The sequence below is a fragment of the Borostomias antarcticus genome (assembly GCF_949987555.1).
Source record: "Borostomias antarcticus genome assembly, chromosome: 6".
Classification (NCBI taxonomy): Eukaryota; Metazoa; Chordata; class Actinopteri; order Stomiiformes; family Stomiidae; genus Borostomias; species Borostomias antarcticus.
The window spans coordinates 2,001,286-2,015,453 of record NC_140239.1 but is presented as its reverse complement, the minus strand read 5'-3'; the positions used below and the strand labels follow the sequence as shown (position 1 = coordinate 2,015,453).

The 14,168-nt window shown below is 48.9% G+C and overlaps 1 protein-coding gene across 1 annotated transcript; it reads right to left on the bottom strand.

Moving 5' to 3' along the window:
• Nucleotides 1-1,630: 1,630 nt before the first annotated feature.
• On the bottom strand, nucleotides 1,631-10,391 carry fgf5 (fibroblast growth factor 5; the record flags this gene model as incomplete). Its single annotated transcript, XM_084439317.1, has 3 exons — nucleotides 1,631-2,002; nucleotides 8,432-8,535; nucleotides 10,181-10,391. 3 exons carry the CDS (start codon nucleotides 10,389-10,391, stop codon nucleotides 1,631-1,633), a joined length of 687 nt encoding a protein of 228 aa, XP_084295443.1.
• Nucleotides 10,392-14,168: the final 3,777 nt, after the last annotated feature.

Genomic DNA, 14,168 nt, shown 5'->3' with positions numbered 1-14,168 from the left:
GCTGTTTACATTTCCTTCTTTATTGACTTGTTTATTCTGTTTCTAGCCATCTCTGCATCTGAATGCTGTGCCGTTCCTGCAGATGATCGGTTGTCATCGTCACTCACTTGCATGGTCACTCCATTCCTTTCAAGATGGCTTCCCTATCTAGCTTTAACTTAGAGGAGTAGAGGCTTCATCCATACTCGCACACAGTAAGAATGTATTGTGTATTGTTGTGTATTAGGTATTGTGACTGTCTACTGTTAATAGATGCAGCTTTGAACTGTATAAAAACAGATACAATGTATGATATAATGTAATGTCTTTATTTAGACATTCCATATTGATGTGTATGAATATTGTGGCATGAAGTAAAACAACTGAAGTTACTTCCCTTCTTCATAGTTAATGATGCAGTACATACACATGGCAATGAATAGCTCTTACATTTTATACAAAGTACTGTACTTGCATCGTACTTTTCTTTCTTATAAAAGTCAATAGAAAAATCTCTCTTTGGGACTCAAAGAGGATGGACATACGTATGAAATCCTGACAAATAAAAAGACACATTAAAGACAAATGAACCATCTGAAAAGTCTTGGTTCATGTTTTAAGCCCAAATAAATATGGACCCTCTCTCTGACGCTGAGGACGTCTGATGAGTCCATCGATCAAAACACCGTGAGAAACACATTTTAATATTAACAATTACTCTCCAATTATTGAATATAGATTATGTAAACTTTTTGTAAATAGAACGATTTTGTAGATAAAATGTGTGTGATTGTCCAGGCCAGCGCCACGGCTCGTCTTCCTCAAGAGAGGCCAGTGTTCTCATTCCAGACCGCGCCGCGGCTGTGTGCCATCTGATACGCCGATGGCTTGAGCCTTCCCCAAAACACCGGCTCAGTCCCTCCCGGCATCTTTATCCCCACCGAGCTCCTCCTGGGGTGGAATGCCAGAGGGTCACGACTGGGGATTTTTTCGGGTGACAGCCGGCCGCTAAAATGATAGTTTTGATGGACAGTTTTCTCCTTGATCCCCCAGCTGTCCTGAAGGAGAGGACCTGGACCTAGAGCCAAACTAACCCCAAACTAGTCCTCATTTGTGTTGGGTCGTCATATCTCTACTCACTGATGCTGATGCAAGGGCCATTTCAGCAAGATCGATTTAATTGGCTAATTAGGAGTTGGCTACAGTTCACCCAAAATTATTTTTTTTCCAAAATTATTTTGATCACTTTTGAGGTAGGCCTATGAAAATGTGGCAATCCTCGTGGATTGGATTGTCGTAATCTGTGGTAGCATTTCATATAATTAGTGTACAGTACCTTACCTGGACAATGTAGTATAGAAAAATCCTTTGTGCCACACAAGCTAGATAAATATTTGAAATTATTTCAAAAACAGTACTTTGTAACACATAAAACAGATATAAATATGTTATGGAAAGATGCCGCCTTCGGTTTGATACACAGGGTTTTAGGGTTTTGATTTGAACACTCAATCAGATAATGGAATGCTTAGAATGACTGAAAATGTTCAAAGGTGAATGTCCATTTTTGAAGGCATAACAAGTCCTTACATGTCCATGTACATGTCTGTGTGAACGCACATCCACAGGATCTGCACCAGTCTTTGGCAGTCTATCCAAAACGAAACTTCGGCCAGTACCTCACAGTCTGTGCACGCTTCGGCGTGCCCGTATTGACGTTGGCCTTTGGCGAAGGCGGTTTGGGCGGGGCCGGAGGCGGCGTTTTCTGCCTCTCTTTGCTCCTGTCCGTGATGGTGAAGCCGCGCTCGCTGCTCTCGTACAGGTTGAGCCTGGGGAGGAAGTGTGTTGAAACGTGCTGGGATTTCACCCGCGGGCTGGAGCCCATTTTGGCCTTGCCCCTCTTGTTGAGGGCCACAAACCAGTCGCGGCCGGTGCGGTGGTTCCGGTGGATCACCGAGGCGTACGTGTTGTAGCTGTTCTCTTGAAAGCGCTCTCTGAACTTGCAGTCGTCCGTGAAGCGCTCCTAGAGAAAGCAGAGCCAGGATGTTAACACGGGGAACAGACCGGCTACTGTATGAATCAGAATTGATCCAAAGCACCAGCCAGGCGACATGGTAGAAGAACACGTATGATATGTGTTCAGGGTTGGACCTGTACCCCAACAAGACTCTGGCCCTGTGAGTAGACAGGATCATCGGTGTGATGGACCAGGAACATGATAGTGGTTGAATTTGTCGAGCTTTCGGTTTGCTGGGGAGATTCTCTCCCTAGGTTTTTGAAACGTAGCGCTTGCCGAAGATATTCCGGGTTCTGCCTGAACCGTATCTACAGTCCACACTTGTAGGTAAAACCCTGATACATAACAACACCAGACTATTCTCTCTTACCCCCAAACACTGCACGTTGGACATAGATATAAACAAAGAGGACCTATTTCTCCAACACAGATCAAACCTACAGTAGACAAAGTACCTTTGAGACGAGTCTTCTCCGTGTGTGGGAACAGGCTCTATGATTTACTAGGTCTGTACCTAACACTCCTATAAGTGACCCCAGTGGATAATACTGGCTCTCTCTAATGACCCACATGTAAACACTGTTCAGCTGGCTAACATCTGGGAAGCTGTTGACATACTACCATGTTACCTCAGCCTGGATTCTAGTGCACGTCTCTGATTAGATAATTGCCTTAAAAAAAAAAAAGTTTAAAAATGATGGCCTCTCCTCTTACAGGAAGTCTCACACGAAACAGGCGTCTCGAAGGGGACGCAGTCTCCAAGACGCTCTTGAACGTTGCGGTCTATTTCCTTTACGAATCTTTGACCTATGGTGAGTGAATATGTACTGTATTTATACACACACACACACACACACACACACACACACACACACACTGTTTTGTGAGAAACCAGCGGAGCACTCATCATGATAGCCTCAGCATGATATTCATGGGCGGGGGGTCAGCGGACAGGCTGGCTCCCCATTGGCTGGTCAGATAGTTTACGGGCTGGGAAACGCCAGTTGATAGAGCCCTGGAGCGGCGCGCTGTGACTATAAAACACAGCGTGAATGTGTCTTTTCCTCCATGTCAAGACTGCAACATTCATAAGCGCCATAGAGCCTGGAGGCTATAGCCGACCAGCGCACACCCACCACCTCGCACTACAACTCTATACCCCTTCCTCCCTCCCTCCATTTTAACTTGGACTTTCTTTCGGAGATTAACGTCTGCCATCAATCATGAAGAGCATATTCTTAGAAATCCTTACCCCAACATTTCACTCTCATTGTGGGGCCAATTCCCTGGACCAGAGAAGGTAGTGAGTCAATCAGGGTGACTTATCGATGTGGGGTTTCAGTCCTCGGAGAGTTTGGGCTTTAACCAGAAGCGTGATTCCTTACAGCTCAGGTTGCCGTTGCTGAAAGGTGGAATGGCTGTAAAAGCCCTTGAATGTTTGTTTACTCTGAACTGCAAATGTTCTTCCCTGCCCAGTAGTTAATTTAAGAGAGAGAGAGAGAGAGAGAGAGAGAGAGAGAGATGTGGAGGCCCCGATTGATGACAAAGCAAAACTAAAAATTAAAACGTTTCAATATGTTCATTTGTGATTTTTCACCATTGCTGAGTTATTGCCTTGAAGACATAGTTAATCAATATTTACTCTTTAATATCAGGAACATATTTTGGTGTCATTACAGTATCCGCCCCCCCTCCCCCCCCCCCCCCCCCAACCCCCCAACACACACATTTTCTGCTAATGAACACACCCAGGACCTTAAGGAACTCTACCTTTGGGTAATCACCATTATCATATCATATTTGAATAGAGAGAGAGCTTAAATACTGGCTACAGTCTTTAATGGGTTTGGACATCCAATTGTAACAGTCTTGAAATTGTGTCTGGTGGAACCAAACCTTTCTGTGATCTGATTGGGCCAGCGCCCACAAAGCTAACTAATGAAGAGTGATCTGATTGGGCCAGCGCCCACAAAGCTAACTAATGAAGAGTGTTGAGCACAGATAAACGCAGACCGACGGTCCGGCCCGATGAAGGGGTTACAGGATAATTGCAAAGACTTACTTTTATCTGGGGGGGCCTAGCTCAAAGTCCTCTAAAGACTTACTTTCATCTGGGGGGGCCTAGCTCAAAGTCATCTAAAGACTTACTTTCATCTGGGGGGCCTAGCTCAAAGTCATCTAAAGACTTTCCTATCAAAGACAAGCATTGATTGACAGGAGCAGAGCCTGCTTTGTACCCCCAAAGTCATTAGACCCATGAAAACCTTTTATCCAACAATGACACTGAGAAGAGAGAGAGAGAGAGAGAGAGAGAGAGAGAGAGAGAGAGAGAGGGAGGGAGAGAGACAGTGAGAGAGACAGACAGACAGAGAGAGACAGAGAGAGAGACAGAGAGAGACAGAGAGAGAGAGAGACAGACAGAGAGACAGACAGAGAGAGACAGACAAAGAGAGAGAGAGAGAGAGAGAGAGATGCTGTTCCTTCTTCTCTTTGATCGCGCCTCTTGTTCCTGGCAGGGAGTGCTTGTTAAACGGAGTTGGTTTGATAAAGACCAAGGGTTTCACACCATACTGGCGGTAGTCATTAACCAAGTCATAGTCAGGTTGAGAAAGCCAGGACATCTGACACAGAAGGCAACTATGGAGCTTCGGTGCGCCCTGGTCTTATTCCGTACTGCTCTTTGCACTGTCCTGCCTTTGGACTGCCTCGTCTCGTCCCGGCGTCCTGTCCAACGTTGTCTCCATGCTCTGCACCATTGGCCAAAACAAATGCCTTATGTTGTAAAACTACATGGCGATAACCGTTTCTCCTTCTCATTCAGATAAGTTTGCGAATACCGATCTCCACCGTTGTGAATCCGGTTGTCTATACTGTAGCCTACTTGAGAGGAAAAGAGGGTGCTTTGACTAAGCTAAAGCCTGCTGTCCGTTTCATGACACGGTCATGATGAACCTTCACCTTTCACCTTTCACCTCTCCGCAGGTCTACATCATGAATTGTGAACAGAGTTTTAGGCGCTGATCAGAGAGTGAGATATTATCTGAATGTTCCCTGGTTAAACAGCTAAAAATACCTTTGGTGGGAAACGATAATGTAGCCTAGCATGTCTGTTCCTCGATAGGATGCCTTCTATGAGCTCTACCGTTCTGTAATAACAACGACTGTTCTGCCTTGCTGAAGAAGCCAGCATAGCAGAAAATGATGCTGTTGCAGTATTTTGTAAACATGCCAGTCACAAGTCGACCGCCCATAACAACAGAGAAGTACATCAACTTTTAAGCTGTTCTAAATCATAAACTTAGCCTGTGGGCATGGTTTGGAATAATAATTAGAGAGTTGTACGGAATCCCCTGACAGCAGTGGTTGGCTTCCATTGGTTTTAATCGAAACGATTCTACCAACATATCATGGCTCTTCAAACGAAGGCATTAGTGGTTTTGAATAGCGTCTAACAAACTGTACACCCATGTGACTTTGTTGGTTCATTCTGCAGTTTCTGGAAGTGCAGGAAGTTCAATATTTCTTTTTCACCTCTAGGTACTTCATGAGACGGAGACCAAAAGAGTCCACTGCCGTCACGTTGTTGAAGTGTAGCAGTTCGGACCAGAAACCAGACGTTTTATTGTTCAAATCATAATGCTTGCACAGCTGCTTAACCTGCCGTGTGCCCTGACAAATTTGTTACACTCTCTAAAATGTCCGTTTCCCATGGTCCTCGGGGTGAGCCGTGCCAGGGTTGACCAATGGAAAAACAACACCGGAGGCGGACAGCCTATCGGTGAGGGGTTAGTTGTCACACTGTGTTCAGCAGTTAAACCACGGGACGCTAGTCGTTGGTTCATCTAATGTCAAGATGCTTTTCCTGAAGGTTACAGAGGCTGTGTTTATGATTATCTGAGGTAACCCGGTACCTCGGCAGGAACGGACCCTATGGAGGCCATCTTGCCAAGTTGTTGCTGCTCACAGCTGCAGTTCTTAGTTACAGTTAGCATCTAATAAACAAGAATGAGTCTCAAGACATGATTAAGTTCATAAGGTTCATCTATGATATGATGAAGTCGATATTGTAGGGATTTTATTTTAGGGTTCATCTCTCCCTTTCTCTGTGACTATCGCTCGCACGCATGCAGGCACGCACACACACGCACACACACACACACACACGCACACACACACGCATGCACACTCATTCCGTTTCTCTATCTCTCCCCTCACCCCTCCCTCCCACCATCACTCACCCCACTGTTTGTTCAATAAATCCAGGTGACCCTTTCACCTCTGCAGGGATGATGTTTGTAATGGCTTGCTGGGTAGGTCACACCGTGTAATACACATCTGTCCCCTCCGCCATTATTCCGCCAATAAATTGCCACTGTGAAAACAGCTAAATATTAAATTTGACGGACGGCGCAACAGCATAAAGACAGTGTGTCATCCGATACCCCGGCGGCGCGAGACCCCGGCTCGTCTGCGAAGCGTCCCGTCCTGGGTTTAAGTCCCCCCGCGCCCCCCTCGCGCCCCCCCCCCCCCCCCCACGCCCGAGTTGACAGAGCCATTAAATAAGCCTGTGCAACTGTAGCCGTCGCGAGGAAAATCAAACCTAATTCAACACTGACAGATCCGCTGCAGCTGGTCTAATTGCCCCCTGGGTCCGGGGCAGCTTCGGGGGGCTCATCTTCAGATCCGCCCTATTGTTCCGCCCCGTGCCCTGCGTACCCGTAACCTCCGTTCTCCAATCACGGCCGGCGGTGGTCCGAAGGCGCGGCCGTCGCCGGCTTCCTCCGGACCGCCTTCGACGGTGGATGTTTCGAAGTTATGCAAAACAAACACAACGAGGATGGCGGCGAACAACGGTTGACCTTTCGACCTTTGGGGGAGATACTAGAGGGTGCGGCCGCGGTTGGATGGATGACGGCCATTTTTTTCCAAGTGGTTTTGCATATTTGACATGTAGATAGTGAGGACATGACTGATCCGCAGGAGGAATGAGCCCTGGGTTCGAGGTGATAAGGCGAGACCAGACCGGAGCTCGAGAGGCTGAATAATCCCGAGTCCGTTTTTAGCTGACGGTCAGCGTTTTCTCCTCTCACATTCACAACTGTGACAATCAGTCGCGTAAGCACAGCTCTGCCTGGGCCTGAAAATCTACTTCAACAGTCATGGAACAGTGACGCCAACCCTTAATAACGCCCCCCCCCCCCCCCCCCCACTGTAACGGTAACGTCTAGGGGGCATAAATCGCCGGAGCGCGGAGTGCGTCTAGCCGGGTGTGTGGGGGGGGGGGCAACTTCCTCACTTCCCCGTTCGTCTGCAGCTGTCTGGCTGATTGTTCACCCCCCCCCCCCCCCCCTGCTCTCTCAGTCCTGATTGTTCACCCCCCCCCCCCCCCTCCTCTCTCAGTCCTGACTGTTCACCCCCCCTCTCTCAGTCCTGTGTATTATCAGCCAGGCCAGACTGGGACTGATCTGCTCCTCCATTAACACATGCTAATAGGGACACGCCTCTCTGTCTGCCAGACAAGACTCACATACATGGGTGGCTGACTGGTTGGCTGGTTGACTGGCTGGGTGGGTGACTGGCTGGGTGGGTGACTGGTTGGGTGGCTGGTTGACTGGTTGGCTGGTTGACTGGCTGGGTGGGTGACTGGTTGGTTGGGTGGCTGGTTGACTGGCTGGGTGGGTGACTGGTTGGTTGGGTGGCTGGTTGACAGCCAGTCACTCCAGGTTTGGGGTGGGTGGGTAGTCGTGTGTGTGGGTGGTTTGGGGTGGGTGGGTAGTTGTGTGGGTGGGTGGTTTGGGGTGGGTGGGTAGTCGTGTGGGTGGGTGGGTAGTGGGGTGGGTGGGTGGTTTGGGGTGGGTAGTTGTGTGGGTGGGTGGTTTGGGGTGGGTGGTTTGGGGTGGGTAGTTGTGTGGGTGGTTTGGGGTGGGTAGTTGTGTGGGTGGTTTGGGGTGGGTAGTTGTGTGGGTGGGTGGTTTGGGGTGGGTAGTTTTGGGTGGGTGGGTGGTTTGGGGTGGGTGGGTAGTTGTGTGGGTGGGTGGTTTGGGGTGGGTAGTTTTGGGTGGGTGGGTGGGTGGGTAGTTGTGGGTGGGTGGGGGGATAGGGGTGTGTGGGTAGTTGTGGGTGGGTGGCCATCTTACAAGCAGAGAGGACTGTCTGCTGCTGTGAGCAGCTTTGTCAAGCTCTGAGAAAATGTCCAGTAGTGATAACGACACCCACAGAAAAGTAACAATGACAAGTTTAAACACCAATAATCTACCTTCATTCAGCCTCAACGTTACTTGGATAAACACTGTAATCCATGTTAAAGTACACGAGCGTCTAGCCTGCTACACAACACCCCAGCTTGACCCGTCGGGGGCAGCGATGAACAGTCCGGTTGTTTTCAAAGTTTGGGGGTGGCAGTGGAGTGTGGGGAGCGTGGGGGGGCATACTTACAATGGTGTGAAGCCTTCCTCTTTTATTCATGGCCAGAAATCTGTTACTGTAGACTCCTTTGATGCCGATCACCCCCTGAGAAACAGCGAAGAGCTCCAGAACACCTGCAAAGACAAACACACGCGATGGATGTGTCCATTAAGGCAGCGTGGGGTTGGCGGCGTGTTGAAAGGGCCGCTAGTTTACACCCCCTGTCCCTCTGAAAGGTTTTGGACCTGTGTGTATTGTGGGGCTAATGCCTTTAGGAAGCAGGACGCCTGGATCTGTGCTGAAGCTGAAGTGGTTCTCTTTCTAAACAGCGCCAGGATTAATACAGAGACCAGAGCCGCCCACTCAGAACTCGCTGTGTAAACGTGTCGATTCTGCACTCATATTGATAGGTTGGGCAAAAGTTGAATAGCTGTATATCCAAAGATGTTAAATGCATACTGTATGTCACAGTCTACCGAATGAATGGTACTGAGGTACAGTATCAGTGACCAGTTATCAAAGGTACATTAACAACAATAGTCGTAAGACTAGGCGCATAAGTGTTGTTCATGGCTGCTTTATAGTCAGTGGTCCAGAAACCACAATTATATGAATTCCACTCCCCTTTGTGACACTTTTTTTTATGAACACAATGTAAATATGTTTAAAGACTGTGTTTCAAACTGTATTAGGCTACAGTACAATTCTTTACAACACCGAGGTGGGTACCTGTGAGTGTGCGTAATCACGTTCGGTGAGTGTGCGTAATCACGTTCGGTACCATTATAATGCGTGAGTCATCAGGTTATTAATCACAGACGTCCGTTATCCACGTTTTCCCCAGAAGTGACCTGCTGTAACCATAGACAACCCTTCTGAGAGAAACCGTGAAATGGAGGTGTCCGTTTCCACAGTTGGCTTCAACTGTTTGGTCAATATGAACGAGAGACGGTATATCTCAGTAGTTCTGTCACCAAGATATCAAGTTTAATTTATAGGTGTCTTTTGGTGGGTATCTTTGGGCGAAGTCATATTACAACATAAAGTTCCTGGTCCAAGTCCTCTGGACTGTTATATTATTATAGACCATCTCAATATAAAACAGAGCAGTATTTGATTGCAGGGCGGTATTTACATAGTTGGACAAGACATCACATTTCTTCATAGTTAACATGTGGACCCCCATGGGAAATATCAAATTGTCCCAGATGAACCGGGCCAATGGCATCCATCTTGTGTCACACATTGTTGTGATGACAATCGTGCTGATGTCCAATCCAAAACATCCTGGTCCCCAAAGCTCTCTCTGCTGCACCTGTTGCTCAGACATCGCCAGCGGCTCAGAGAAGCTAAAACAACTCATTTCCAGCAGATGGTTTAGTCCAGTCGGCTATTCTGGAGAAGGGCCAGACCAGCCTATGTATAGGTGCTGCTAAAGTATGACACTATATCTGTTACTGGCTCTACCAACCCTCTGCAGTCTATCCTGTAGCATTATTCATCACTAGCGTCCAAATGACCACCCTTCCAGTGCTGCTCGTCTTCACAATCATAACGCCACAATGCGTATCCATGTTTAGTAAGGATGAAGTAAGAAAGAATTACTGTGTTCGATGGTAGTTTAGGTTTCAAAACCTGGACTAGAGGGTTCAGAGTTAACTGCGTGCGTTAATGAAGCTCTGGACAACAAAGCAATATGTGTTTGTCATGCATCCATGTTCTCCCCACGCGCATTCAATGAACCGTTAGAATAGGAATAATGAAGTGGTATTGTCTTACTCAGCTGATTGGGTTCATGGCTGCCGTTGACTCTCCCGTCGGGGTGGATCTGGAGATGGAACCCAATGCCAACCCTACAGTAGAGCCTGCAAGTCCTGCGTCCGGAGCCGATACTCTCCTCCAGAACTTGGTCCTCCAAGGAAACGTACTCGGATCCGGTCAGGGCGCAAATCAGTTGAGCGAAAGTAAAAAGACAGAAAGGAACATTCATTCTTCCAAAAAGGGACTTGGGAGTGTAGTGTTTGCTAGGCCAGCTCTAGCATTTAGTTTCGGATCCAGGGATCCCGAGCTCTGTGCGAGCAGCCGTGCGCACACACATGCATGGACCCCGGGCCGCGCGGCCGCAGTATGGAGCAGTTCTGCTGGCACGGGGGTATTTATAACGCGAATGATCTCACTGCTTGATGCATGCCTGAGTCCTGAAGAACGCTCTCTCATCCGGATCTTCTCGCTGAAAAGTCCATGCCTGCTCGATATCGATCCACAACGCAAGACTTTAAGACCAACCTGGCAGCGCACATTTCCCAAGGACTCTGCGCCAGGACGCAGGACATGCGCGGCATTTTACGCACTTGGAGACTTCTAGTTTTAATAGGCTAGATCAGCGAGGGCACGCCGATCATTTATAAGTCACAGAAGGAGAGAGAGGAGTCCCGTGCCTTCTTTCCAAATCGGAGATTTGCTGTGGGAAAGTCCAAGCGCTGCGGTGTGCCACGACAAAGAGCTATGGGGGACAGACAGAGGGTCTAAAATAGACTGAGTATACAGTTCCTCAGGTGGGGTTTCAGAGTTTTAACATTCGCACTGGTTGCCTCACGCGCACGTATTTATATAGAGCACCTTATTTATTTAGGCTTGCAACCTGGGAGCTCTGGTCACAATGCTACGGGGGAATGGCCTTTCTGTAAACCCCGAATTTAAGTGACCTAAACATTTTGGGATATCCGTGGATTGCAGAGTAGTTCGTTCTGTTGGCATGGACTAGATAGGCTACAGTATAGCAGTATATGTTTAGTTGATTTGCTTTACTTAGCTCTTTCTGTAATTGTATCTCTGGATCTCATTTTCCAAAAATCATCATTCACAGTTCTGAACAGATATAACCACTTTTGAACACTTATGGTCCGGTGTTGTTGTCCAACCCGCGTCATGCTCCATGCATGTTGAAGCGGTGAGTCCAGCGGTCGCGCTGCTGCCCAGACGTCCAGTCCGGCTTTGTTCTGGTGTCTGGATCATATGAGAAACCGCTCAGGTGGGGTAGATGACCGGTAGTCATGCTAGCAGAAACAGCACAGTACTCAGCACTCACTTTTATAGATGCCTACTGTACATGTGATATGATTTTCTTTTCAAGCAACATCTTTACAATTAGTCTAATCAAGAATGTCTTGGCAGAAATGTCCTTCTGCCAAGACATTCTTGATTAAACTAATTTTAAAGATGTTGCTCTTGCATCTTGTTATAAAAGTAGGCTATAGGCGTTCCTAATTGACTTCGGCAACACATTTGAATAACAGTAGCCTACATTTCAACTACACGAAACTCTTCAGTTTTCAAAGTACAGTACTGTCAAATTTACTCCGAGTTCATCTTATTAATTTGTTCGACTTCACAAGCATTATATATCTCTCTCTCTCTCTCACACACACACACACACACACACACACACACACACACACACACACACACACACACACTGTGGATTAGGGATGGGCCGGGACTGCGGGGCCTGGTCTAATTGTCTCACACATAGCAAAGACTGGCCGCATTACCTTTTAAGTAAACAATAGGGTAGTGTTTAGTCCCTCTGTTCTAATGGCCATTCATCCCGCGTGAGGCATTCCAGTAACCGTGAGCTAAACCACCAGAGCTGTATAAACATGGATGAGCCTGATTGATTCCTCCACCCAATTGATCCCAGCTTTTAGCAGCGTTGTAGTCTAAGCAAAGAACAGACATCAGTTCTGCTTAGATGGCCTGGTCCCAGTATAGAGGTATGATGACACAGCTGACCTGGTATTTGGGGCATAATTGACATATTATTTTTCCTAAAAATCACAATTTCATACGACATTCTGCTCTTCAATGTTCGATTTCCATCAATACACTATCAGCAGTAGAAATGTATAGTTTACTGTCACCGGCACCATCTCAACATACAGCTAATGCACTGTTCTGCTTCTACTGTCCACATATACAGTACTCTATTCAAATCCCAGATAGCAAGCAGATGTGTAATAATTCTGGGCCATATATGGGCCACAAGCCACAAGGGCCAGATCTGGCCTGTATAGGGCCCAGATCCGCTTGCTATCTGGGATGTATACACATTTAGACTACTCAGTAATTGAATCTGTTAGTGATGCCCAGTTAGTGATGCCCAGTTAGTGATACCCAGTTAGTGTCATCCTGGTGAAGACCTCCGTCAGGGTTGAAAGGTCACCCCAGAGTTCCTTTAACATCCACATTACACATCTACAACGATAATCAATGGGACGACAATGTCGCATCGACCCTGTAACGCAAACAAAGACAGCTCGGAAGGCGATCCCTGAGAGCACTTCCCTTCGGAACCCACTGGAACCCTGCGGAACCCGCTGGAACCCATGTGTATGTTCCTGATTCCACCGCGGAACCGAGGGAACGGAGCAGAACGCTGCCATGTTTTTTCTCAGCCAATTGATGCCCTTTTTGAGTGAACACAGACCCCCCCCCCCACCCACCCTCATCCTGCCCTGACAGACTCAGCGCCCCCCCCCCCCGCCCCCCACTCCTTGTGAAACATTGTTAAGAATTCTGGCTCTCAGGGAAGTTCAAAGGACTTGCGCCCCTCTCCCAATCTAGTCAAGACTAATAGCAGCGCTGACGAAGGACAGGAGGAACGGGGCCGGGGGCTGGAGGCTGGTGGCCGGGGGCCAGGGCTGGGGGCTGGAGGTTGGGGCCCAGGGGACCAGGGCTGGTGGCCGGGGGCCAGGGCTGGGGGCTGGAGGTTGGGGGCCAGGGCTGGGGACTGGAGGCTGGGGGCCAAGGCTGGGGGCTGGAGGCTGGGGGCCAGGGCTGGGGGCTGGAGGCTGGGGGCCAGGGCTGGGGGCTGGAGGTTGGGGGCCAGGGCTGGGGGCTGGAGGCTGGGGGCCAGGGCTGGAGGTTGGGGGCCAGGGCTGGGGGCTGGAGGCTGGGGGCCAGGGCTGGGGCCTGGAGTCTGGGGGCCAGGGGACCTCTTCCTAGACCAGCCAGACATTTAATCATGTCCATCTGAACCGTCTAGCTAAGCGCTAGAGCTCACTGGATAATTAGCCGGATAGTTCTGGGGACCTTCGTCGTTTCTGCTCTGGCATTGGCCGTCCACCGGGCCGAGGAACAAAGGGACACCTGTTCACTTGTTACCACCAGCGCCACCTGTCAGTGGCAGGGGGAGGGTGCAGGGTCGGCTGGGGGGGGGTCAAACGGTCCCCTGTCAATATGTGCCCTTGGCAGGTCACTGGTAACGCCGCCGGTAGCTGTGTGTGCTCCGAAAGAACTGCACCTGGTCCCCCAGCACTGAGGACTCAATGACAGACACACACACACACACACACGCGCACACACAGACACACACAAAGGTGCACGCGCACACACACACACGCACACACACACATGCACACACACACACACACGCGCGCGTGCACACAGACACACACGAAGGCGCGCAAGCACACACGCACACACACGCACATGCGCGCACACACACACATAGACGCACACACACGCAGGCGCACGCACAGACACACACACACACGCACACACAGACACGCACACACACACACACGCACACACACACAGGCATACACATGCACACATACACACGCACACAACACACACACACACAGGCATACACACGCACACACACACTCAGAACCTCGGCCACCCTGCCCCCACCGGAATATCAATACATACTTGTCACAGACATGTCATAATTGAGAGACTTCTGCCAAGGCTTGACTGACCGTGC